Source organism: Colletotrichum orchidophilum, assembly GCF_001831195.1.
Source record: "Colletotrichum orchidophilum strain IMI 309357 chromosome Unknown Scaffold_84.1, whole genome shotgun sequence".
Taxonomy (NCBI): Eukaryota; Fungi; Ascomycota; class Sordariomycetes; order Glomerellales; family Glomerellaceae; genus Colletotrichum; species Colletotrichum orchidophilum.
In genome coordinates this window covers 153,540-180,043 of record NW_019173040.1, presented here as the reverse complement: position 1 = coordinate 180,043, position 26,504 = coordinate 153,540, and the positions used below count along the sequence as shown (strand labels likewise).

General features: G+C 53.8%; 8 protein-coding genes across 8 annotated transcripts; 5 read left to right on the top strand and 3 right to left on the bottom strand.

Annotated features, from left to right (window-relative positions):
- Window positions 1–2,448: 2,448 nt before the first annotated feature.
- Window positions 2,449–4,356, top strand: CORC01_09373 (uncharacterized protein; the record flags this gene model as incomplete). Its single annotated transcript, XM_022621002.1, has 1 exon — window positions 2,449–4,356. The coding sequence occupies one exon, from the start codon at window positions 2,449–2,451 to the stop codon at window positions 4,354–4,356; it is 1,908 nt and encodes a 635-aa protein (XP_022472524.1).
- A 1,875-nt stretch (window positions 4,357–6,231) lies between these two features.
- Window positions 6,232–6,795, bottom strand: CORC01_09372 (uncharacterized protein; the record flags this gene model as incomplete). Its single annotated transcript, XM_022621001.1, has 2 exons — window positions 6,232–6,612; window positions 6,682–6,795. The coding sequence occupies 2 exons, from the start codon at window positions 6,793–6,795 to the stop codon at window positions 6,232–6,234; spliced, it is 495 nt and encodes a 164-aa protein (XP_022472523.1).
- Window positions 6,796–9,832: 3,037 nt separating this feature from the next.
- CORC01_09371 (uncharacterized protein) lies at window positions 9,833–10,488 on the bottom strand (the record flags this gene model as incomplete). The annotated part of the gene is made up of 2 exons (XM_022621000.1): window positions 9,833–10,085; window positions 10,145–10,488. The coding sequence occupies 2 exons, from the start codon at window positions 10,486–10,488 to the stop codon at window positions 9,833–9,835; spliced, it is 597 nt and encodes a 198-aa protein (XP_022472522.1).
- A 1,865-nt stretch (window positions 10,489–12,353) lies between these two features.
- CORC01_09370 (RNA recognition domain-containing protein) lies at window positions 12,354–13,085 on the top strand (the record flags this gene model as incomplete). Its single annotated transcript, XM_022620999.1, has 3 exons — window positions 12,354–12,440; window positions 12,510–12,766; window positions 12,839–13,085. The coding sequence occupies 3 exons, from the start codon at window positions 12,354–12,356 to the stop codon at window positions 13,083–13,085; spliced, it is 591 nt and encodes a 196-aa protein (XP_022472521.1).
- Window positions 13,086–15,962: 2,877 nt separating this feature from the next.
- Window positions 15,963–16,163, top strand: CORC01_09369 (uncharacterized protein; the record flags this gene model as incomplete). The annotated part of the gene is made up of 1 exon (XM_022620998.1): window positions 15,963–16,163. One exon carries the CDS (start codon window positions 15,963–15,965, stop codon window positions 16,161–16,163), a length of 201 nt encoding a protein of 66 aa, XP_022472520.1.
- A 1,065-nt stretch (window positions 16,164–17,228) lies between these two features.
- CORC01_09368 (E3 ubiquitin-protein ligase hulA) lies at window positions 17,229–20,069 on the top strand (the record flags this gene model as incomplete). Its single annotated transcript, XM_022620997.1, has 6 exons — window positions 17,229–17,247; window positions 17,358–17,474; window positions 17,530–17,635; window positions 17,696–17,829; window positions 17,910–19,914; window positions 19,970–20,069. 6 exons carry the CDS (start codon window positions 17,229–17,231, stop codon window positions 20,067–20,069), a joined length of 2,481 nt encoding a protein of 826 aa, XP_022472519.1.
- A 1,226-nt stretch (window positions 20,070–21,295) lies between these two features.
- CORC01_09367 (NADH-ubiquinone oxidoreductase 19.3 kDa subunit) lies at window positions 21,296–22,322 on the bottom strand (the record flags this gene model as incomplete). Its single annotated transcript, XM_022620996.1, has 3 exons — window positions 21,296–21,746; window positions 21,860–22,034; window positions 22,280–22,322. 3 exons carry the CDS (start codon window positions 22,320–22,322, stop codon window positions 21,296–21,298), a joined length of 669 nt encoding a protein of 222 aa, XP_022472518.1.
- A 1,722-nt stretch (window positions 22,323–24,044) lies between these two features.
- Window positions 24,045–25,961, top strand: CORC01_09366 (capsular associated protein; the record flags this gene model as incomplete). Its single annotated transcript, XM_022620995.1, has 1 exon — window positions 24,045–25,961. One exon carries the CDS (start codon window positions 24,045–24,047, stop codon window positions 25,959–25,961), a length of 1,917 nt encoding a protein of 638 aa, XP_022472517.1.
- Window positions 25,962–26,504: the final 543 nt, after the last annotated feature.

Here is a 26,504-nt window from a genome sequence, read left to right as displayed (position 1 = left end):
AACCTTCTCTTCAAAGTTGCATCAGTTCCTCAAACGCGACTCTACCCGGCAACGCTTGAGTATCGCGAAAAAGGGGGATCCCTTTAAGGAACATTCACCATAGCTGTGCCCTTACCTTGTTTACCCAGTACTATCGTTGGGCTCGCCGCGCGCCCACCTTTATTAATCCCGTTCTATTTTCGGGGCGGCGAAACACGCATTGCAGCGTCACCAGAGAACCCGGCTGCGAGTTGTAAGAGACAGAAGCTCGGAAGGGTCCCCCGTCCGTCTCATCGTCCCATCAGATATCCATCCGCCATTCAGAGGAGGATAGTTGGAACACAGGCTGAACTTTTGAAGTCTCTGGATTCTGGAAAGACGGAAGACGAGGCCAAACACAGACACAAACGAAGACTGGACTTGGAAGGAACTGGCGTCCCATCTTCTCACTCTCAGGGACCGGCCAGCAATATTCTCTGAGCGCATCGGTCTATGACCAGTCTGTCCTCGTTTTTCTTTGACAGCTTTGCAGCTCAGTGCGCTGCCGCTGCTCCTGCCGCTGTCTTGGTCGCCCGCTCATCATCGTCTGCGTCAGGACTTGCATCTGGCACACACTCTCAGGCTGGCAGAGAATACGGATACTACGTCTAGGCACCTAGCAAGTCCTCCACTGGGCCTGACTCTTGCAGTCTTGCTGCATCCCTTTCTAACGGCCGAAGCGTCCGGGTGTCGTTTAGGTTGTGTCGAACACTCGGTGACTGGGTCTTTGGGTCTTGCTCTCCTGAGTGAAGAAGGAACCTTGAAGCAGCAAGGCAGCCTTCTTTCCCTGTTCTGTCCCTTCTTTCTCCCGTCGTATTGCACAACATCCCTGCATCTGCAGACCTCCTTCCTTGGGATCCCTCTGCGGCGGCTTGCCTTTTTTTTTGTCCCTTCCCTGGCGGCCGGTGTCTGTCCCTCCCCACCTGGGCACCTGGGCACCTGGGTCAGACCAGTCACCAAAAGTCACCAAACAAGCGCATTCCCTCGTTCCCTCCTTCTTTCTAGGGGGGCGGGCCAATCAACGTCGCGTTTCGGAGCACAATCCACGTCCACAACACCCACACACACACACCCACACCCCTCGCACCTCACACCCATCCCTCCTTCCACCCCCATTTTATGCCTCCCCCCCTTGCATTCAATACACAAATTGCCTTTTCCTAGTCAGTCGGGTCCCTCGCATCATCGCCAAGTTCCAACACCAAAGCACAAGCGCAAAGCGCCAAAACATCCACCTCAGCTTTCTGTGCATCCACCATCCACAATCCGCAACCCGTAACCCACACTCGCCCTCTTCCTTCTTCGTTGTTGCTGCTGCTACTGCTGCCATTGCCGCTGGTTGTACTGCCTGCGCCGCGTAAGGATACCACACCGCCGCTCCGCCAACAACAATCGGCGTCGAGAAACAGAACCACCCGCAGAGGAACCCATCCAATTCGTCCATCCACGATTCCACGGTCCATCTTCTCAACCCTTCTCCCGGCATCTTTTGGCTGGCTAGCTGCTTTTCCTCCTCTGGCCCCCAGGATCCAAGGCCCACCCGCACTCGCAATCACCACCCCAGAGGCCAATTTCCCACCAAGCTCACGCACGTCGCCCGCCTGAGAGGTCTGAAGCTGCCTCCTTCCCTCAACCTTTGACAGTTATTCTCGCTCCTTCCGCTGTCATCCCCATCTCCATCATTTCATCCTCCTCACAAACAACCTCTTTCCCCCCCAAAACCGCTCCAAAGCCACTCGTCCACACGACATTGAGAGTTATCGCAGGCGTCGCTTCTTTTATTTTGCTCGCCCCTCTCTCTTCGCGCATTCATTTTCGCTCCATTTTCTTGCGCGATATCGAGGCTTTCGTTAGTTCTCGATTATTCTGCGTCGCTGTCTTCGCTGCGCGACCGTCGCAATCCCATCCCTTTGTCGCCGACTCGCCTGCTTCGGCCTCCGGCTCTCTCTCTTGCCTCTGGCCTTCCTGAGCGGACGCCCGACCACATCACCACGCACCACTCGCCCCCCCCTGCCACCCCTTTTCGGGCCCCGTCATCCAAGTCCAACCAACGCACCACACACCCGCCGCCTCGTCTTCGCCCACGCCTACGGCAGCCACACGCTTACACCCGACCTATCTGGGGAATCCACTGTTTACGTCAGCCCCTCAATCGCCACCAGCTCGAAGCTCATTGCACCTCTGCATTTCGGCTTCTCTGCCTGCATCAGCACCACGTCGCACGCTGCAGGTGCCTGGTCCGTACGCCACTGCCACATTGCAACCTCGTCAGGCTGTCGCCTTGCGCCTCACCTCACTTCTGCATAAAGTCGTCTTCAGGCTGCCCTCCGCAACCTTTCATCCCATCGCCTGTCCTCAGAGATTGCGCCTATGTTCCGACTCTGGAGCCACGAGCGGGGAAGCGAAACGACTGTCAGTCACACCCAACAAATGCCGTCATTCGCGCAAAAACATCAGTTTATCCTGCCGCAACCACCTGCGCCGACGGCAATACTAGCGGGCCCGTCGTGTCCTCAGAAGAGGCGTCTGTCAAGTGTTGACGATTCACTCTCATCAGATGCTGCACTCACCGCCACTGAGCAACCCTTGAAGCGGGCCAAGCTGGAGAGTGCTAGCCCCACCGTCTCTGACATCCCTTCCAGTGCTGTCTCAGACGCACCAGCGCCAGCATCTGCGCCTTTGCCTGTGCCTGTGCCTGCCGCTGTTCCATCAGTGACTAACGACATGGAGGACGCGCGCGACGCCATCCAATACCAGTTTGGTCTGGAAATCTTGCTCAAACACAATGAGCTGAGGCTAATCAACCAAGAGCTGGCGAAATGCCAGGTCGCTCTCGAGCAACTCCGCCGCTGCCATCTTATTCCTTATCCCACTGCCTGTCCCACCCCTGCGCAGATGCTGGATATCAGCAACGGAAAAGGTCCAGCTTTGCAAACCCGTCCGGGAGAGCCTATTCCCCAATGGGCTCCGCCATTTGGAGTTGTCGATGGCCCTTACGCTCGACATTATGCCAAGTGGCTCATTCCCGATCCCAAATTTGATGGCATGCAACCTGAGTGGTACCCCGTGCTTGAGACTGCCCGTAGCAGAAGCTCAGTTGAGGGACGAACGACAAGGAACAGCATGTCTGATCTCACCAGCGCAAACAAGAACCGCTCGACTCGGGCTATTGGTAGCCAGAAGCTGCAGTCTCTCTCCAGTGGTTACCCTCAACCTAAAGAGAAGGCCGGACCTTGTGTTCTCAAGCGCTCCGACGGCCAGACTGTCAAGCTCGTCTGCCTGGATTGCAACCGGGAGAACTTCAGCAGCACCCAGGGCTTCATCAACCACTGCCGCATCGCCCATAGGCGAGACTTCAAGAGTCACGAAGAGGCGGCCGTTCATTGCGGGCACCCCATCGAGGTTAATGAAGGCGGCAGTATTGTTGGAGAGGAAAAAGCACCTGCTCCTTCGACTGCCATCGCGTCTGGTCTCGTCCATCCTTTTGCTCAGACCGACATGTCCACCCAACAGGCATACGTTGCATTGCGTTCTAGGATCGCAGATTCCCTCAAGCTGTATCGTGATGGCAAGCTGCCTGGCGTTGCAAGCATTCCTGAAGGTCCCTCGAAGGCAGAGCCTGTGAGGCCCGCTGCACAAATGGCTGGAAAATTCGTCGCCTCGGCTGACACCCCCTTCCTTTCACGACTCATGCAGAGCAGAAACTTCAACGGCAACCTCAGTGACATTGTCAGTGACGCCAAGGAGAAGATGTCGCTGGAAGACCTCACATCGCCAGGAGAGGAATCGGAAGACACCGAGACTGGTCTCGGCAGCCCGAAGAGAAATGCCGTGCCGGCTGCTCGTATGCCTGCCATGCGCATGCCAGCGAGAGCACCGATGTCACCTGTTACTATGACATCAACGAGACCGGCGAGCAGCAAAGGCAGGTCACCTCCCACAGGCTTCGCATCGCCGCCCATGAGCAGTCCTGAGAAGGACGACGGACCCAGAATGATGATTCTCCCTGGTGAGGATGTCGACATGGACGTTGACCTCAGCCCAAGCACAATGGTCAGCAACAACGCGCCTTCACTTGTTAGTGACGATGGCGAGTACGATGACTCTGACGATGGGTCGTCCGAGTCGGGTGTCAGCGATCGGATGGATGCCGAGTCGGTATCTGACGTTGCTGAGATCACCCTCGATGAGGATCACGATGGACGCCCTCTTGGTCACCACCGGGAGTCCAGCGGAGTTGGCTCTGGCACTGCCATGCGTCTCAAGAAGGATGAGAACAAGCACGTTACTTTCGTTAGCCCTGTCCACGAGAGTGCGAAGCGAGCCCGAAAAGTTTAGGGCGTTTCGGCAGCCTCCAGAGTCTGACAAATGCTCTCCAGTCCCTTTGCACGAAGATCTTTTTTCGAGGCAAACTCTAACTTGCCGCCAACCCCCCTTTTCACTGCTTTCTTCGGCGACCAAGATCTTTTTTGCGCATACATACTCCTTTTAGTCGACGAAAGTTTCTTCTCTTATTATTATCCTCTTTATCCATACGACTCTGCGCAACCAAGGGTCAACTAGGACAGGCAAAAAAAAAGCAGGCTGTGGTGGCGTGCGTGGCCGGAGATGATAATGTCACTTGTTAGAGATATGAACCGGGCGTCACGGTTGTTGGGAAGCGTCTGCCTTTTGCGTACTGTTTTTTCTGCTTTTTTTTTTTTTTTTTTGCTTGTAGACTTATACTGTTACAACTTCACTGCCTTGGACCAAAGCTCTCCTGAAGGTGGGAGACTAAGGTTCGCGACGACACTCGAGAAAGAGGGTGATTGCCTCCCAGGGAAGGGATACAACGCTTATGAGCCAGCTGTAGGATTCAAGGACACTTGTGTTGTATCATAGCGGTTGGAGAAGAAGGCTTGATGAAAACAATGACCATAACGAGCTCACATTGAGCAACCAATGTTTGATTGTCCAAGTTGAATGCACGTGACGATGTTGAGGCTACTGAACACTTTTGGCGCCGACGTTCAAATTTGGCAGACATCCCTCGCGGGCCGTTAAGGGGAGTGGGCAAGCTGCTTGATAAAGATCATCGGCGAAACGGGTACGCTCCACCGACTTCAAACCGTCGAAACTCGCGCATATTGCGCCGAGAAAGTGAGATGAGAAGCTGGACCGGAAAATCGCCGTAGGGTCCCTGATGCTGCAATGCTTTGGGGATACGGCATGCGTTCATTTATGGTGTCGCCCTACCCGCAAGGTTGTTTATCGATCACTGGCCTGTCTGCCATTTCTATATACCTGTGACGTTTCCCAGCAGAGAGGTACCCTGCAAGGTAACACACAACCTCGGGGGTTGTTCAACATGGATGGGGGGGAGGCACGGAGTGAACTGACGAGTATGAGACACTCGAGGCATCTGAGAACGTACAGGTAAGCAGGACGTTCCTTGCTTAAGCAATGCGCGCAAGGACTGGGGAATGCATGCAAGCTGCAGCCCGATCACTAGGCTCAGAATGTTTCAACCACAGAATTGGGGGCGTGTATTGCTCTGTCGCTGAGTCAACCCTGGTTTGTCTCGATATTTTGTTTCGTTTTGCTCTTGTGGTCTCGCAACGTATGTAAAGCAGGCCCGGAAAATGAAGGACTGACCTCTGCCAAAGACAATTCAATCAGTTTTCTATCCTGAAATCATTTGTAACATCAATCAGTTAGTGCATGATAATAACCAGATGCAGAGTTCGCATAGTGTTTTCCTTGCAGTTGACGAATAGTTGGAAACAAAACGTCACTTGGAACTACACTGGCCCACGGACTTGGCTGTACGCACATGCTTCTCTCTTTTCTTTTGACCACCTTTGTTCTCTCTCCTGTCATGAAAAAGGAATTTCATGAAGTTGCTGGAATTAGGTAATTACAAAGATTAAGCATATACAAATCGATTTCTTTCCGACCCTTTGCTTTCCATGGCCCGAAACTCGCTGGGTGCCGCAAATATGCTCCGTAAAATCAGGTCCTATAGTCTTTGAAAAACATGCCGAATCTCTTGAGCACCGTAAACATAATCGCTTTAAATGACATGATGTTTTGGTATCTTTTCTCTCCCCTTTGTTTTTCCTTTTTCGCGCGAAAAAAAGAGGGAGGCATAGGCATCCTTGGGAAGGGGAGATTATGTGCGTTTTATTTTGTCTGTTTGTTTTCCGTGTCAAACATGGCAAAAGATTCGATCGATTAGAGAACGGCGGCAACAACACCAGCAACAGCGAGGAGGACGCCGCCGGTGTTGCGGGCGAGCTGGCCAACGCCCAAGTTGGGTGTGCTGGTGCTGGAGCTGGCGGACGCGGTGGAGGAGGCGGTGCCTGAAGCGGCGGTGGCCGTGGCCGTGGCCGAATTGGTAGCGACGGCAGCGGAGGCGGAACCGGTGGCCGCGGCGACGGACTGGGTCTTGCGCATGGCGGCGGAGCCGTAAAGGGAGGCCTCCTGGCAGAAGATTGTGACCTGGCCCTGGGCCGGCGCGGCGCGGGGGTCCTTGGGGCAGTTGTTGTAGCAGGTGGCGACGGCCTGGTAGGCAGCGCAGAGGCAGTCGTAGTCGGTGGAGTTGCAGTCATTGACCTGGAGAGATGGTTGTTAGTGCTCATGCCGTTTGTGAGGTTTCTGTCACACAGTCTTTGGGAGCTTTACCTTTACGTTCTCGCTGGACAGGCAGGCCTCGACAATGGGAGCGGCATCGCAGTCGTCATCGGCGGCGGCAACGACGGCGGCGAGGGCCAGAGCGAGAGGGTAAAAGAACTTCATCTTGAATGGGATGTGTGGGAGTTTGACGGCGAGTTCAATTATTACGGGTATTTGTAAGGGTGTATCGAGAACGACGATTATGGTGGTTCCAACGAGTGTAAAGAGTCTCGAAGACTATAGCGAGTGACTGGACGAACCGCTAGGGAATTAGGTTTGTCGAGGACGGAATAAGCTGTTTTTTATGAACAGTGGGTTGGCGGAGGCTTATTACGGTAGGGGAGGAGGAGAGGAGAGATAAAGTCTCTAGATGGAGCGAGCGAAAGGTGGCAGATGGAGTATATTAAGCAAATTAGGGAACCGGCAAGCAATTTCATCACAAACGTTGTATCCGGACTTTTATGATCCTCGGGGGCGCAACCGCGCCAGGGGGTGGAAAGTGAGCTAGGTAGAATGAGAATCGAGGAGAGAGAGCAACTCCACGCACCCCTTCGACTAGACCGAGGAGGGCAAAAGCAGTGGCGCGCGACGCTAGCGAATTAGGATATGTGATAGGCCAGTCAGACACTTTCTCTCTGCTTTCTCCAGGCAGAGGAGCCAACATAGTGGAGGACCAGGAGGGAGAGCGGGCCTCCTTCAGGGATTCAATGGTTCGGGGATTCTTGCTTGACTGATAGAAATTGATGAGGCTCCTTGCTAGGGTCCCCGTATTGCTCTGTATGTGACGGCGAGGTAGCAGCAGCAGTGGGAAAGCAAAGAGGGGGAGGAGAAAAGGAAACAATATCCGCCCTCTGCAGCAGCAGAAGGGGAGTGGATATTCGGGACGGCCACTGGGGCATGGTGATGGCGTCAAGCCCGGGCCTGCATAGGAGAGACTGACAGACAGAGAGGATCAGGCGCCTGTAGGAGACTCTCTCACTTTGAGAAAGGTCCCTGTGACCCTGGTGACCCTGCCAATCCCCGCCCATATCTTCCCACTTTCGGCTGTAGAAGCTACCCAACCCCATCCCCGTCCATCTGCTAGCATCAAGCAGGGACGAAAGGGAAGGGGGCAACCGTTTGTATGTGTACTACATAGTGATTATGGTGGAAATGTGTGCTGCACACACGCGCCTTGTGTATCTTCAACCTTCCAGCTCGAGGACGTGGGCGTTTCTGGAGGATGTAGATTTCTTTCACAACTGAGGAATGCTTCGAAATTGTTGGCGAAGAAACGACTCGATCTAGGTGCGTCATGGCTGAGAGGCTGGAACTACCTTGGCCCTCTCTAACCCCTTTCTCTTCGGGTAGCCAAAATTCAGGCTCACTCGAGGCATGGTTCGGATCTTAGCTGCCGCGCTGCGCTCCCGCGGTGCCGACCAGGATGCAGAACATATTGCTTTCCCGTGTCCGGTTCGGCAGCTATGCTTCTTTCCAATATATCGTTGCAGTGGTGCCAAAGGAAGAGGGTGGTACGACCGGGTGAGTGAAAACGGGAACAAGTCAAACGGAGTCAAGATTCGAACGACGGCGGCGCGAACATGGGGCCCGGACGTCGAGATGAAGTCTAATCTCGTTCGGGGGACAGGGGGACCGTCGATTTGACGGACCGTTGATTGGACAATGCTCTCTTTCTGCTGGAGCCATTGTTTTTTCTTCCTGGGCTTCCAAGTTCACCCTACCCCCTTGGTCCCTCTGGCTGCCGCCAAGGAGCAAGGGTAGGGCGTCCGAACCTCGAACTTCGAAGGATGCGTTGCACCAACGATGCAAGTGCGGTTTCGATGGCGGTACTCGTATATCGTATATTGCTTTGCAAGTTGCGTATTGAAAAGTCATGATCCGTATTCGTAGATCCCACTCTCGTGGCGATGAATGCCATTCAGCACAAAGAGGAAGCCATCAACAGTACAAGTACCTGCAGCCGGGCCTGAGGCATCTGATCAAAACACGAACGGCGCAGCTGTCGTCTGTTGTTTTTCTGCAGAGGAGGCTTTGACCTCTTATTGTTGCATGCCTAGCGGACAACTTTTGGATGGGTATTTTGCTAGCGGGTTATGACTTCGATATGCTTATCTCGCGTTCGAGGCACGGCGAGCGTTGCTCTTTGACGGGCCGTTTCTGGTTCGCCTCGAGTTTGACCCCCTGTCGCGTCTGTGTTGTGTTTTTGTGTACACTAGCATTTCTCAAAATCGTCGGTCCAAACCGCCTGTTTATGGTCGTAAGCAGTGTGATGACCTCCGCTATGCTACTATCCCGTGACCTCTGCTTATCGAGGTTGATCACGGGGCAAATGAAGCCACTCTTTCAGTGATCTCGCCCTTTTCGTATCCAACGTCGCCGCCGGTTAGTGCTATATTGGCGCGTTTGCCTGATGCTATTCTGGTCGTTCAGTACGGGGTATCCGCTGATGCATTTTGAATATGGAGTGTGGTGGGACATTGAGGAGGCGAACAGTGCAGAAGTTGTCTCACACAGCCCAATGACTGCCTCCTCGCTGCATAGTATCTGCAGTAAGACTAATAAGAGCATCAATACGAGGTGCGGTAGCAGCTGGGGCGCTGGCGTTGCATCGCGGAGGTCCTCTGCCGGCAACATACCGTACCCACCGCGCCCACCGCATCTGCCTCCGCGAGTCCGGCCGAGACCACCATGCCCAACCTTGATCCAAAGATCGAACCGTTTAGATGCCCGAGTCGATCAGAGTTGTTCACTAGTCCGTGGATGGTCAAGCAATGACCGATGGCAGCTCCCCTGGACCCGTCCAACAGGTTATAGATACCTCTGGCAAAGCCAACGACGGCTTCATCGCACGGGTGATTGAAGATGCTTCGTGTCGAGGTGTTTGAAGTAGACAGATCTGCAGTGTGTTTACATGTCTCTCCACGACATTTCCATCGCAATAGCGGCTTCTTGACAGAGGGATATCTTATTTGTTCGGACAAAGCTGACCAATTCAGAAGAAGAAGCCACAACGCCTTCCAAGTTCCGCCAACTGCAAACGCGCCACTTGTGTGCCGGGTTGTTCATTATCATCAGTCCATTCCCGAAGTGTATCAATCACCACATGAAAGCGCTGCCACCAATGCCCGTAATGCCACATTACCAGAAACATACCTCCAGATCAGCGCCTAGTCGTCAACTGCCTCTTCATCTCTCCATTCTCTCGCCTTAGAATCGCCAGCTGCTCCTCGAGACCCTCCATCCTCTCCGCGGCCCCCATGCTCATCTCCTCAACCACTTTGACGAATCTGAAAAGACGAAACACGATGACGAGAGACGCAATCTCCTCCACGATGCCGTGCGAGAGCACGTCAATGACAAAGCTTGCCACGATGACTATGCCATCAAGTAGGTGAAACCATTCTGCAAAGTACCTGTCACGGGCTGAGTTAGATATAGACTTGACTCGGACGTGCTCTAGGATGCATCTCACCTCCACCCAAATGCAACAACACACAAGACGAGTTCGATCAAGAACAATGAGCTGAACACGAGACCCGCCACGGTGAGACCCTCGCGCGTGTGCTTGACCCAAGGCTCGTCTTCCCGCTTCATATCGCAGGCAACGAGCTCGACAAAGATGTTGGCCATGAGGGCGGCGACATCTAGGGATACGATGGCCAGGACGGCAAAATGTTTGTTCCGAGACGAGAGCACATCTTGGAGGCTCGTACGCGACTGGCTCAACTGTCGCCTAATCGGCGCCGGTCGTCTGTTCTCGCGGAACCCGGAGAAGGACCATAGCAGAGGCCGAATCGATTCATCATCGGATGCCATGGTTGATTAGAGGGGTCCCACCATTCAGGACTCGACAGAAACAAGGGTTCGTCCCAGAGCGATACCGTGGTACTGAGTGTAAGGTAGTGCGCGCGCAACAATCGCGATCGCAGCCTATCCGGGCGAACAGGTCATCCCTCGCGCGATGAAGCGGATGGGCAGGCACAAAGAGGAAACCAAACAAACTCTGGGGCCAAGAGGATAGCCGGCAACCCGGCGATGCGGTGCTGACGCAGTGCACCTTCAGCGACGTCACACGTGGACTTTCGACGACAAGCGCACGAGGCGCGGGTCGGGTGGCCGCAATCCATCCTGTACAGGAGATGCTGACTAAGACACTACACCATCTTTCTGGTGTAGGGCGACTACCGAGAACGTTTCAATACTGGGCTGGGATGGGTGGCCATGCATTTGCTATCGAGCCGAAGAAATGGACGGTAGTCTCAGTGCTTTCCATGACAATTTCGGATCCGAGTGGATCATGGACGGACGAGCAACTCGGAAGCTGGGAAGATTTCGGCGCCGTCTTGCTCACGGTTGCGATAGACTCGGTACATTTGTGCAAGGACTCGAGTGGTTCCATTCCGACTGCTTTCAACGTTTCTGCAAACACAGGCTGCCCCCGCTATGACAGCAAGTGTGGAAATTTACAATGTAACGTGGGCAGGGTTCGTCGCGTGACGTAGCTTTTGGGCTATTCAATCCATCCTTCAGGTGACGAATAATACTTGATAAAGTTGGTGCTTATGGTTGAGTGGTGATATCCTACTAACAAAGAGCTCATGAGGCGGTAAGGACAATAGGGAAGAGGGGAAATGCAATTACGGGTTGAATACTTATCTTTGTTTCTCTACAGATAATCAAGGTCCCTTTGATGCGATGTCCATATACACCAGAATACCCCATCCTACAACGCACCTGACATTTGTTCCAAACCGCTGCAGCAGCCTTGAGCGCCATTCACGGCCATGGTACTACCTTCGGTAGGTAGGTATGTTCGAATCTTTGGGTTGGGGCATCGAGTGAGGCGTGCCCACGAGCATAGCCAGAAAATGAGTGCACCACACTTTCAACCAAACTAGTGAGGTACTGAGAAAAAAAATAGGCCGCTGGGATACCTATCAAAAGCTGCTCATTGGGCTCGGGAGGAAACAACCTGGAAGGCGCCAGCAGATTTACACGGCCAGCGACAGGAACAGCTCTCCACGACCCCGCTAGACAAGGTGATTTCCCAGGCACCTCACATTGACTGATCTTGACCTTGCATGCCTGGTGTCCACGGCACCTTCTTGCTTTGTCGACGCCACCTTTGACATTGAAAAGGAGAATCTAGGACCCTGCCATGATGGTTTTCTCCGTTTCCATTGCCAAGCCTATTTAAATTTTCAATTTTTTTTTTGAAATTACCTCAATAGGTAGGCTGGCACTATAGGCAAAGTCCGTTGCCTGACGAAAGCTTACGGCTGGAGCTCTTATCTCTTATCGCAATCTCCGGTTAAACCGTGGATTTTCCACTGCCCATGGGCATCAGAATTCCTGGATACCTTCAATACATCCACATCGCCTTCAGCTCCCGTCTTGTCCAGCCCTTGCGCAAGCTGCTGCATCAATCTAGCTCAGGGCCCGAGCTTGTTCCCTCCAGTCGTTCCAGTTGTGAGTAGTTTTCTTCCAAGCTAAATGATCCTTTGTGGGCGTGAACAGCGTTGAGCGAGGCGACCCTCCTCCCGAGCCTGCGGTCGCCTTAAAAAGGGCGCGTCTGCCTTGTCGCACCATTTCTCCCCGCTTGATCCCATCATCGATAGCTAATTGTCTACTCTACTCAGAGCCGCCAACTTCATCCGACAACAACTGCCCAAACTACAGCCATGTCGGACGTCAATCCCGAGGACACCCCTGTGGAGGACCACAACGTCGAGAACAACAGCGTCGGCGAGGAAGATGGCCACGATGAGGTGCGCAAAAAGCCTTGATTCACCATTGGCTTCGCAGATAAGAGGAGGTAAACTGACAGCAGACCGTAGGAGGAGATCTCTGCGATGAAGAGACGGGTAGCCGAGATGGAAGAGGAGGCCGCCAAGTTGCGCGAAATGCAAGCCAGCCTCGACCAGCAGAGTCGGGAACTTTCAGAGAACAAGGAGGACATCGACAGCCGCAGTATCTTCGTCGGCAACGTCGACTACTCTGCTTCTCCCGAGGAGATTCAAGCCCACTTCCAGAGTTGCGGCTCCATCAACCGCGTCACTATATTGTTGGACAAGTTCACTGGACAGCCAAAGGGGTACGTCGCGGATGCCACTTGGGAAGCCCATTGGATGGCCGGCCTGGAAACTAACATGTGCTTGCGCTGCAGATATGCCTACGTCGAGTTCACCGAGCCCAGCCTTGTCGCCCAGGCCCTGGTCCTCAACGAGAGCGTCTTCAAGGGTCGCAACCTCAAGGTCGTCCCTAAACGCACCAACATCCCGGGTATGTCTCGTGGTCGTGGCCGCGGTGGAGCGAGAGGAGGTCGCGGCTTCGGCCGTGGCGGATTCCCACCTCGCGGCGGCTACCGTGGAGGCTACCGTGGCCGAGGCAGAGGAGGATACACTCCTTACTAGGAAGACAGAGTGACGCCTCTCGAGGGCTCGCTCGTGTTTAGCCAGCATCGGTGGGCATGACGCGATTATTTGCTTCGATTGTAACATACAGGATGGTAGGGAAAGGAGAAAGATTCAAATTTGGCGTTAAGGGATTGGCCAGGCCTTTACATTCAGTCGACGAGTATTTCAATTTCGATGGATGAGCAACCGCGTCTCAGAGTACAATCTTGGAAAATGAGTAATAGTCGTGGTATGACAGCTAGTCGATCGACGTGTAATCTGATCATGACGAGCAATGGGAGCCAAAGTGAAGAGCCGGAGTAGGACGCCAATTGATGAGATTCCTCGCGATTGGGATCAGGGGACTGTACATTCGGAGTCGAACTTCGTTAAAAGGCGCGCGTCCACTGCATTCAAATCGAGGTTCACCATGTGACAACTTGTTACATGGATGCATAATTTGAAGTCTCCTTTGATATACCGACTGCGTGACAAGACAAGTATGCGGGAATTTCTCTGTCGACTTTCCCGAGCTGAACTGGGTAATGAGGTCTATCAATATCACACTCGAGACCACCTAGGCCTTTGTCTCTCGCCATACCAGAGCCCGCGAGGTGCCTGAAATCACCACCACCAAATCATATTAGACTGCAGTGCTGGCGGTATGATATCAAAAGATGTAATAAAAGAGCTTATACGTCATTAAGAGCAAATATCATATGACAAGTCATGTGAAATCCACAGACCCGGGACGTAACAGGACAAGGCGGGCGGGCAAGCTTAGTGGTGCCGCCCTTCCGTAGGTGTTCCACGACGCCGCCCGACCCGGGCGCACAGTTGCCCGCGTGTTCCCTCCCGCGAGCTGACACACAGAAGTGGCTGTCCCCAGTGGTTTGGAGGGGGGAACAATGGGTCGGCCACTCAGGAAGGTGTCTACATCGACCCTGGAACTGACTTGACCAGAAACGGCGTGAGACGACGCATGAGTGCCCTGGAAAAGGAAGAGGAGGAAGTTTGAGGGTGTTCTTTCCACGCCTGGGATTGGATGGGTTAGGGCTTCATGAGATTGGGAAAATCAGCAAAAGCGAAGCAACTCTGCGGCACGTGCTTGCTGTATTCTGTAGTCTGCGATGTCGTGAATCCCTCCCTTCCCCTTGGTCCCGCGGCTGCGATTGGGTTGCAGGGTCCTCCCCTTTTTTCCCTTCGGATAGAAGTGGGAGATGATTGGATGGGACCTTTGGCCAGACGACTGCGTTTGGGCTGGTCTCTTGTTTATTTATGGTATACCCTATGCCGCTTCTTGCTCACTGTGCTTTCGCGCGCCGAGCAAGAAGGGACGTGGATACATGGATGGGCGACGGTTGGACCGTCAGGAAGGGATGAGGGGGGGAGGGGGGAGGGGGGGGGAACGGACTGGACGTGCCGGGCACCAACCATTATGCCGCAAGGCCTCAGGCAACCCTTGGAAATCAGCTCGAAGGAAGACTGAATGCTGAAGAGAGACAGACATGTAGTGAGAGGCAGAGAGACAGACATGTAGTGAGAGGCAGAGAGCCCTACACAGACAGAAGACACTGATAGGTGAGAGGGTGGCTGTAGCGCATGAGGTTCGGGGAGCCGGGGGTCGGTGGTGGATGGGACGGGGAACAATGCGCCGTTTCTGCTTCTCGCGTCCCTGAGGTCGGTCGGTACATGCTTCATCGAGAGCACCATGAGAAATACGGGTTGTGAATTGGTAATTGCTCGTGTCCGCGAAAAACTAAAAGAGGCGGAAAGAACCAATTTAGACATTTCCGTTATGACACTGCTTCATGTCGCCACATGAGATTATGTAAAGAGCGGCTGGCGCCTGCTTATACAATCACTTCGTCAGGTTCTAGACTTTGCAGTTTTGCAGTCTACAGCCCGAACTGAGGGGCCTCCCAAGCTTTCCGGCCCCCCTTCCCCCAGTCCCAGCTGTTAGCACGGCGGCGCGGGTCAGGGTACAGGTCAGGTCGGTATGGATCCGTACCGAGTGGCAGGTTGCAAGGTCGTCTCGTCGAGACTCGAGTCCACCTCCAGCTTAACATACTCTACCAGCTTGGTCCCTACAGATACGCTACTCCTTACGGGCAAGGGCGAGAGACTTGGCCATGCCAGTCAGTCAGGGCAGGCAGCTACCGCAAGTCAGACAAGTCAGACAAGAGGCAGGCAGGGGGCTCGTGGGATTGGCAGCTTCTTGACGGCCATGGGCATCCGAAACACCATTGGGAACAGGGTCTGGAAGTTTAGAAAGCTGGAGGCCTTGTCTCTCGGTTCTGCTTTGTTATGATTTCATTCCTCCCGTCGCTTCCTGCTTCCTGCGGTCGTCATTCCTTGCCCTTGGCGAGGTAACTTGCTGAGAAAGTTAAGGTGAGGTACTTGCTTTACATCAATCTCTTGAGTCGCGTACTGCCTGAAACCGAACCGGCGCTCGAGCTGGATGAGGTAGTAGGGATGCTGACGAGAAGGGTGGTGGCAGAGAGGACAACATACTATCTCTTGGGAGATGGGGGACAAAGGCACTCTCTCGAATGTATAAGACTTACCAAGTAGATAAGACTAGTTCGCAGCTTTTGGTTACTATGAATAAGTTGCACTCGTTAGCAGGGCACATTGATAGAGAAAGCCTGGCGATGCCTATCGTCAATCAACCAGGACTGAGACGCTATTTATACATCTTTCTCATCAACATCTCTCTGTCTTTTCGTTTTGCTGGAAAGTCCTTCAATCAGGAGGATCTTCTCGGACATGTATTCTAAACCATAACACCTTCTGTCATTATATGGACCATCTGCAAGGTAAAGTGTAATCGACTTCTCCTAGAAGAGGTCCTCTGAGACGCGGTTGATCGTGGTGATGTGAGGCTAAGATTACATGCACTTCTCAAGGTGCTCGACGTTAGGTGGGCCTTCACATATGGATCCCGTCTGGACGACCCAACCACCGCCGAGAGTTTTTGCCCGCTTGCCGCGGTACCCCACAGTGACCTCTGGGCCCCTCCAAGTGCTAACAAGTGGGATTCGCCATCCGCATTTCCAGGTTCTTTGGCTCTCGATTTCGAACCGAGCTACCTAGGAGTCGCCTGGAACGCTCACCTGCGGATGCATCTGCTTCACCCCATCCTGCGCTCACGGTCAGTACCTGCCGACCTATTCACCTTCCCTGCATACAGTGGAGGTACCTTTCCAAGGTTGCTACACTTGACTGGCCTGCCACCACAGGTGCGTCGCTGTTGCCGCTTTCAACACTGCTGCAGGTGCCGTAACCATCGCTCCCGTCTGCCATCTTGCTGAGGTCATCAAGGGTGAAAGCTGATGCAAGCACAGGCACACGGGAGCAGAATCAGGTAGCACTGGACCTCTCCCCGTCCTCTTACCTACCCACTGCATACTCCGTACCTCACCTCCCGCATCACGCCTAGGAACCTTCTTTCCTCTGCTGCGTACTTCCGGCCAGAGACAAACCCACTCGCACACACGTACCGTTTGACAAGCGCTCAGACGGTTGCGACTGAGTGACTACCTCGCCAAAACACCAAACTCGCTCCATCCTGTCTCTTCATCATCAACCTCTACAACCCCATCGAACCCCACCGGTCGACCTTCTCGCCCTCCGGAGAGAGAGACACAGAGACGGCGAAGCCAACTGCATCGCTGGTTCGATTCGATCCCGCCAGTATCCTTACCGTCCCTCCGTTGCTTTCTTAGCCTCGCTCGGTCTTCCCGCCCGCCGCGTCACCTTATCATCCGCCGCACCCCCGAAGGGAACTCCAAGGCCCCCAAAAACCCAACCCACTTGGCTCGTCGAAGCGGGGGGCTTTTCTGCACTGCACTGCACAGCACTGCACAGCCTCAGCTCTGCCTTTCGCCGTCGCCCTTGTTGTCGTCAACGCCAACCCGCACTACGCTTCCTCTTACCAGCAAAAGCATCTTTTTGCTGCATTCCCGTCCCTATTATCATCGATAATCTATTCCGTCGTATCGCCGCGACCGGTTACTTCCAAGCGCCATCCTCGAATCGTCCTCCTAACCCCTCATCTGTTCCAAGAACGAACGATCTTCTTCTGAGCACGCCAGATATTTTGGGAGTCGACACCGTTGTCGCTGGCCATCCCGCGACACGAAATGAGTTCCTCCCGCAATGATGCCGGGCAGCCCAAGTAAGTAGTGCATCTGGTGTCTTTTCAATAGAGTCAGTAGACGCTGTCATGCGGATGCCAACGACAACGAATGATTCAAGATAGCTAACTCTGTTCTCCGCAGCCGCAAGCCCAATCTCCGAGTAACGAGTTCGTCATCCACACGTCGGTTCTCCGCGCAACGGTCATCAATACTAACATGAACGCAGTCATCGCCGCCGATGGCTTGTACAAGCGAGATGTCTTCCGTACGCTATTACTCTCCTTCGGTCTATCTGATGTAAACACTAACATGTACAATAGGGTTTCCGGATCCTTTCGCCGTCATCACCGTCAATGGAGATCAGACCAAGACGACGAGTGCACAGAAGCGGACGTTGAACCCATACTGGAACGAGAGTTTTGACCTGTATGTTTTGGAGTTCCCAATATGCTCATCACAGCAACAACAAACTCTGACATCATGCAGCAACGTGAACGAAGACACTATCCTCGCGGTTCAGGTATTTGACCAGAAGAAATTCAAGAAGAAGGACCAAGGTTTCCTTGGTGTAATCAACGTCAGGATTGGCGATGTGATTGAGCTGGCACCAGACGCTGACGGTAACATTCTTTTGCCGCATTCCTGCTTGCGTTGTCGCCACCGACTCGACTGACAAATGCTGCGCTGCTGCGCCCCACAGATCAAATGCTCACGCGAGACCTCAAGAAGTCGACCGATAACCTAGTTGTGCATGGAAAGTTGATTGTTAACCTGTCAACAAACCTTACCACACCCGCGCGGGCCGGGCAAGCATCATCCAGCCGCCCCTCACTTGTTCCGCCTGCCCAAGGGTCCAGCCTCTCGACGCTCTCGGCCCCGGCGGCTGAGGCTAGACCCGGCTCAGCCACGGGTGTTCCGAATGGCGGCCCAACTCCTGGCTCTCAAGTAAACCTGCCGCACCGACCCGCGAGTATGACTTCCAGTGGTCCTCCCCCAGCCGCGAATGGCGGTCCGCCTCCGGCTCGCCAATCTAGCACACTGAGTCCCTTTGAAGATGCGCAAGGGCGATTGCCGGCTGGTTGGGAACGCCGAGAGGACAATCTTGGCCGCACATATTATGTTGATCACAACACAAGAACCACCAGCTGGAACAGACCGACTGTTGCCGGAGCCGTAGAACAGAGGAACGATCGTGAAGCCGCAACCCAAGTGGAGCGCCAGAGACACCAGAACCGAACTCTCCCCGAGGATCGAACCGGCGCGAACTCCCCGACTTTGCAAGCTCAGCAAGCAGCCGCTCAAAGCGCAAATAATGCCACGATGATGCACACTGGAGCGACGAGTCCGGGCACTGGCGAGTTGCCGCCTGGCTGGGAACAAAGATGGACTCCTGAAGGTCGCCCGTATTTCGTGGATCACAACACCCGTACGACTACCTGGGTCGACCCCCGTCGCCAACAGTACATCCGTATGTATGGTGGCCAAAATGCTCAGAATGGCACTATCCAACAACAGCCCGTGTCCCAATTGGGACCTCTGCCAAGTGGTTGGGAGATGCGTCTCACGAACACTGCTCGAGTATATTTCGTGGATCACAACACAAAGACGACAACGTGGGACGATCCCCGTTTACCGTCATCCCTGGATCAGAATGTACCGCAATATAAGCGAGACTTCAGGAGGAAGCTCATCTACTTCCGCTCGCAACCGGCGATGCGCATTCTTTCCGGACAATGCCACATCAAGGTGCGGCGGTCTCACATTTTCGAGGACTCCTTTGCAGAAATCACTCGGCAGTCTGCTACTGATTTGAAGAAGCGGCTTATGATCAAATTCGATGGCGAGGATGGTCTGGATTACGGCGGTCTCTCCAGAGAGTTCTTCTTCCTTCTCTCCCATGAGATGTTCAATCCCTTCTACTGCCTGTTCGAGTACTCCGCCCACGACAATTACACTCTTCAAATCAACCCCCACTCCGGTATCAACCCCGAGCATCTGAACTACTTCAAGTTCATTGGCCGTGTTGTTGGTCTGGCGATTTTCCACCGTCGCTTCCTTGACGCCTTCTTCATTGGTGCTCTGTACAAGATGATTCTGGGCAAGTCGGTCGTCTTAGCTGACATGGAAGGTGTCGATGCCGACTTCCACCGCTCTCTGCAATGGATGCTCGACAACGACATTTCTGGCGGAATCCTCGAGCAGACGTTCTCCACTGAAGACGAACGCTTCGGCGTCATGACCGTGGAGGATCTCATCCCTGGCGGTCGTGACATCGATGTAACGAACGAGAATAAGAAGGAGTATGTTGACCTCATGGTGAAGTGGAGAATCGAGAAGCGTATTGCGGAGCAATTCCAAGCCTTCAAGGATGGCTTCCACGAGCTTATTCCACAGGACTTGGTCAACGTCTTTGATGAACGTGAGCTTGAGTTGCTTATCGGTGGTATCGCCGAGATCGACGTGGATGATTGGAAGAAGCACACCGACTACCGCGGATACACAGAGTCAGATGAAGTTATTCAGTTCTTCTGGCAGACGATTCGTTCGTGGGATGGAGAGCAGAAATCCCGTCTACTTCAATTCGCGACGGGTACTTCGCGTATTCCAGTCAACGGATTCAAGGATTTACAAGGAAGTGACGGTCCAAGAAGATTTACAATCGAGAAGGCTGGAGAGATTAACAATCTTCCCAAGGCTCACACATGGTAGGATATTACCCCCCAACTCACCAACCCTGCTCAAGCGCTGACCTTTCTCTAGCTTCAACCGATTGGACCTGCCGCCATACAAGAGTTTGGAAATGCTCCAGCAGAAGCTTACAATTGCTGTTGAAGAGACTATGGGCTTCGGTCAGGAATAGATGCCTCATATGTCCGATGGGGTCCTGTCTTTGCTTCTGCGTCTACGTGTTTGCGAGACGGACAACGAAAGCATGCGCCTTCGCCACGTGGTGGCTTGGTCCTCACCGCCAGACGTGAGGACTGCATATGCGAAGCATATTGCCTCCAGTATACGCTGGGGTGGGTTCGGCTCAAAGCTACTGCTAGTATGATTTAACAGCATCAAATTCATTCGGATATTTGGCGTGCGGTATGGATACTTGGAATAAACCTCTGTTTCTTCTTTCTATATGCGGAGGGGTAGTGGGAAGTGATGACGAGACGACGCAATTCGAGTCGAAATATAGCAAAGTAAGAGCAGAGTGTCGAGGGACTGTGTTGTACTAAAAGTTCCTTGGGAGTGGCGAATTTGCATCGAGAACTTAGATGTCTGCGAAATGAGTCCGCAATAAGGAGAGATTTAATTACCGCCTCGGAGGAAAGATGCTCGAACGACCAGGGCTTCCGAGGGCAAGAGACAGGAAAGCTAAGCAAAGGGATGGCGGGCGCATTTGATTCTTATCGGGCATCACAACTCCAGTGCGATAGCCGCATCAGACATAGTTATATAAATACATACCTTAGCTGAGAGCACCATTGCGCGTGATTCTGTATACCTCTTTTGACAGGTCATTGACTACTTGACGACGGCTATTAAAAAGCAAAAAGTTGCTGGCCGACCTCCAAGTGAGGCATATGAATATACCCTATCCATCCCTGACTGTTTGCGTTGTCTAAACCTCTTTTCTACATCCAGTTTGAGCAATTCACCAGTGTCAGAGCCTGAACTAGTTCAACCCCTTGGTAGCCAGCATATCAACCTAAGTTATATCACGACGTGGGATGAAGGAGTTAAACATGGTTTTGAAATGATGGCAGAACTTGTAATCTACACGACCGCAATCGTCTGCGGATGGAAACCTCCGCCTATGTACATTGCCACGCCCACGCACGCACGCACCCGCATACAAAAGGAAAATGAAGCCCAGCCTGCCGTGATAAGGGCCCCAACGTGCCTGGCGTGCCTCAATCTCTACCCTGGGCCCGGCATTCCCACCTGGTTAGCCGCAAGGGCCATTTCTGAAAGGACCACGCCCCTACTAAACCATCCCTAGCCCCGCCGTCTCCCCTTTTGCTTCCCATTCATTCTCATTTTCCACTTTGTATAGTTGAAGGAAAAATAGATTTGAGAAAAAAGGCAGCAAATCTACTTGCGGTACCACATACGGGTAATCTTTGTGTTGCGCATCTTGCGCTGGAGCTGGAAGATGCCGTACATGAGGGCCTCGGAGGTCGGGGGGCAGCCGGGGACGTAAACGTCGACGGGCACGACGCGGTCGCAGCCGCGGACGACGGAGTAAGAGTAGTGGTAGTAGCCGCCGCCGTTGGCGCAGGAGCCCATGGAGATGACCCAGCGGGGCTCAGGCATCTGGTCGTAGACCTGGCGCAGGGCCGGGGCCATCTTGTTGGTGAGAGTGCCGGCGACAATCATCACGTCGGACTGGCGGGGGGAGGCACGGAAAATGATTCCGAGACGATCCTGATCGTAACGGGGGGTGGAGAGGTGCATCATCTCGACGGCGCAGCAGGCGAGACCGAAGGTCATGGGCCAGAGGGAGGACTGGCGGGCCCAGTTCGTTATTACGTCGAGGGAGGTCCTGTAGGAGAGGATTGCTTGATTAGCATATAGTCCTTATTTAAGAAGGATGGGGTCTCGTTTCTCGATTGCGGGGATGGAGCTTTGGAAGACGAGGCGAAGGAAGAGTCGTACAGAGCATATTGCAAAACACCCTTGGTGCCCTCCTGGCTAGCCAGAGGGACCTCCTTGCGCTCTTTCTTGATGAGGCCGGTCGAGTGCGCAGCGGAGGGGCTGGCGTCCTTTCGTGACGAGGAGGAGATGGAGGCGGCGGCGATTCTGAAGGGGATGATGGACGCGGTGGGCTTCGCTGCAGTTGCCAATTGAGGTCAGTCAATGTTCGGTTTCCCCCCCAATCGCGAATGAAGCTTCAATTGAAACCGCGAGACAACATCATGTCTTCTTCAATGGAGGAGGACGGGATGTCGTAAGATGTCGTCCGGGTGGGCGCGCGATTGTACAGCCCGTAGAGGGAGATTCACGGTTGTGCGGCCGGTTCCTCGGTAGACCGGAGGAGACGACGGACGGACGCCAAGGTTGGATTGGAGAGCTTACCTCGCAGGGCCATTGAGGCCGCTGTCCTCGTGGAGGAAAGCATCTTCGTGTCCGGTATGGGCGTTTTCTCTTCGGGGAGAATTGGTGATGAGGAGTGGAGAGGGTATCGCGGGGAGGGGCGGCCGGCGGAGGACAACTCGAAGTAGAGGGTCGGGGGGCTCTCTTTTTCGGGAAAGATGGTTGACGTTGACGACGAGCGTTGATGGTTTTCGCCTCTTTTCTCGCTAATTGCATTATCGGCGTTTTGATTGGTTGGCCGGCTGCCGGTATGGTCCGGGTGTTTGGATGCTCCTTAGGTAAGCGGGTGGGGGAGCTCATATATGCCCGTAGAAGTAGACTATCTATCGCGACTTTCGTCGGGTTGCATACAGTCTTAGTGGCTCCCATATGTCGACAGTAGCTTTTTCAAGAGCTGTTCCCCACCATTCTTACGTCCCCGATACCGTCCGAAAGTTATGAGGCGGTTGCGGAGAACTTAAACCTCCTCCTTCGTAATCTGTTGGCTAGTCGACGACGATGTTGATGGATGGGCCTTTTACATGAAGATTGCTGTGCATTTTGGTCCCGTGACCCCTCCTGAAAGCTCAAATATTCGCGTATACTCACAAGAGTAACTTTTGCAGACGCCGTCGGAATTGGGTAACAAGGAGTTGCGTTACCTTTGTAAATTAGGGGTCCTACTTGAGTGACACTCGAACCCCCCGACATAGGCCCTCCTCTAGCATGAATGTGCCTCATCGGTGCTCTCGCTCCAAAGATTGTTTCAAAGTTAGCCCCCGGATCAAAAAGGTCCATGTAGGCAGTGATGTTGGTGGGTATAGGCAGTAAAGGCAGCAAAAACGTTATCAGCAGTACAAACAGTATAAACATAGGGCCATCAAGGGCTGTAGGTGTCCAGCGGCAGCGATGACGGGGAAAGAGATGGGCAGCTTCACAAGATCTTCCCTGAATAAGCCCCGAAAGAAGTCACACTGAGTTACATGCCCTTTCGAGTTATCTGCTTTAATAGAATGGCTCACTGGCGGTGGGCGCAAAAGTGAAAATCCAACATTGTCTTTTGTCTGAGAGTACTATAATTTGAGGATTACTAAAAGCTGCCTGCGGAGATCAGTATGGCTGGGAAGACAAGTACTGGTGCAAGCATTGCTTCCTTGGTTGAACGGGATTTGTTACAACGGCTCGTGAAGTAGGTCTGAGATGGCGATTGTTGGATCAGGGCCGTGCCCAGCCCAGGCCAGCAAACCTACAATCATTTGCAGACAGCGGGGCCACATATCCGTGCCTTTAAACCCACAAAGTTTATTCAATGTTCATCCACCTTGTCAACCAAATGATATACAACATTGTCATACAATGCATCCGGAGCATTCCTTTTTGCAGTCTCAGGTCGTTGACATGGCTGGTCTTCAACCTTCATACACTTAATGTTCACATTTATTCGGCTGGGCTCAGTTAAAGTGGCTCGGCGCAATTTCCCCCACCAAGCACAATGTTCCCCACGTCAGTGAGCCGGGGTTTGTCCAGTCTCGCCGCTTCGACAGAAAGGGGCTTCAGAGCCGCGTTTTCTGTTTATGAATGCTTTCTGCACGGCAACTAGCATCTAGCGTCCTCGAACCCGGGTCGCGGGTTGTTGTCCTTCGTGGACTTCCAGGCGTTCTGTCCATCTTTTGGTTCCAGCATGGGCTATCAATCGTACCAATGATCCCATCTATGACATGATCCTTTTTTTTCGTGTACTGGAGAGTGCAAGAAAACTTGGGTCGCAATGGCGTGGAAGGCCAATCGTCCGCCTCCCAGCTCGGCCAAGCCATTGCTCAAGGGCGTACTGGCCGTGTTCATTCTCACGCTTATTTTGACAAGCACCTACATGTACCGCGACACGATCAGCAGCAACGCTTCCCGGATCAAATTCACTGATGGCGCCGTGACTGACTACTTCAAATACCCTTTTAACGCCAGCACCGCCGACGCGAACCCGATCGATTGGTTGATTCACGAAGCACGAACGAAGCATGCGGCAGTGCTTCAGAAACGCAGTCGCACTCTCCACAATGCGGCTCAACGCTATCGAGAGCGACGGAACAGACATCCGCCACCGGGATTTCAGCAATGGTTCCGCAGCGCCATGGACACGGATGCGATAGTTGTTGAAGACTTCTTTGACCGGATCTACGACGATCTCAGGCCGTTTTGGGCCCTCAAGCCCACATCCATCACAAAGCAAGCCAACGCGGGCGACCATGTTGTGCGAGTACGGAACGGTACCGCGGCTGGTGATGGGAACACGGAAGGGAAGGAGCCATGGCTCGAGTTATGGACGACCCTGGTGGCTGAGTTTGCGAAACATCTACCTGATGTGGACATGCCCATCAACTACATGCAAGAGCCTCGAATCTTGGTGCCGCACAAGGACATGGAGAAATACATCGCGAAGGGGGAGAAGAGGAATGAAATGCCCACGAAGAACAAGGCCACGAGCGAATTCCAGAGCTTGACAGGCGTAGATGCTGCGCGAGGTAACCCTGCTCCTGCCAAATGGACCAGCGGTGACCGTCGGAAGTATTGGGATCTCGTTCGAGAGGCCTGCCCTCCGGAATCCCCAGCTAAGGAAGTGCCTGCGGCGACAGACCTCTCCCTCCCGCCTACCTTGCCGTACTCGTGGACGGCGCCCTTTGCTCGTCAAGGCTACATTGAGAACTTCACGAGCTCCATGGATCCGTGTGTGCAACCACATCTCCGCTCACTCCACGGGACCTTTGTCGAGCCATTAAGCGTCAACACTACGAAGGACCTGATCCCCCTTTTCGGAGGCTCGAAACTCCGTGTCAACTCGGACATCCTCATCCCAGGTGCCATGTACCTCTCCGACGACCCGAACTACACCGGCGGCAACATCCGTGGCCCTGCCTGGCCGGAGAAGCTCAATCGCCTCGTCTGGCGCGGGATCGGCTCCGGAGGCCTCACGCAGTCGGATAACTGGATGCACTTTCACCGCCAGCGACTGGTGGAGATGCTCAACGGGACCACCGTACATGGCATGGAGGTCAACGACGTCCGGGCCATGACCTTTGACATGCCCCCCCTGGAACGCTACAACACCAAGCGCCGCCGTGAGAAGCGACTCGGAGAGTTTCTGTCTGGGTTTGCGGATGCGGGGTTCACCCACCTGCAGTGCGGCCCTAGCCACGACCGACGCAAAGAGTGCGACTGGCTTGCGCCGCACCTGTCCGTCGTCAACGGCACGCCCATGGCCGAGCAGTTTTCGAGCAAGTTTCTGCCCGACGCGGACGGCTACAGCTTCAGCGGCCGTTTCAGGGCCTTTATGCTGTCGACAAGCGTGCCGCTCAAGGCGACGGTGTACACCGAATGGCACGACGACCGTCTCACGCCGTGGATACACTTTGTGCCTCTGGACAACACCTTCCAGGATCTCTATGGCGTTCTGGACTTCTTCACCGATGGTGACGATGAGCCTCAGGGATGGGGTGTCTACAAGGTGCTGGGGAAGAAGAGCAAAGGCGACGACGCGGCGAGGTGGATCGCCGAGCAGGGCAAGGAATGGGCGGAGAAGGTGCTCAGGCGTGAGGACATGCGTCTGTACGTCTGGAGACTTTTGCTAGAGTTTGCGAGAGTCTGCAACGAACATAGGGACACGCTAGGCTATGTGGACGACCTACCATAAAATCTCATAATTTTTCCCTGTTTTTTTGATGGTGCTTTACAAATACATACACTCTGGGATATACCATGGGAAGTAATGGACGGCGTAGGCGTTCAGGATGGAAAAAAGTTTGCAGCAAGGTTTAGCCTTTGTACGCCGAGTATAGCCGAGCATTGAACGAGAAGCATATACAAGACCAATTTCCTCCCCGTTACCCCCGGCTTATCTCGCAGTCGTAATTCAGACATTCCTTATTGAAGCTTATTCCCAGAGCTCATGACTCTATCTGCCGAGTATGGACTCCGGTCCGGCGGCCGTCGCTTTCGTCAAATTGGGTGCATACTCCAAGCGGGAAGCTTATTTGCACAACACGAATCAGCGAGAAAAACGGACAAGGGGATTTCTTAAACTTTCCGCCGCCGAGTGTAGGTGGGAAGTCGCTTCAGGCGGGCACCACCACGTAGCTCTCCGGGTTTTAGTGCTGAGCATGACGATGGTTCGGCGCAACAGTCGTGGTCGTCGGCCGTCCGTGAATCTACGGAGCCTACGGGAGCATGCCGGGAA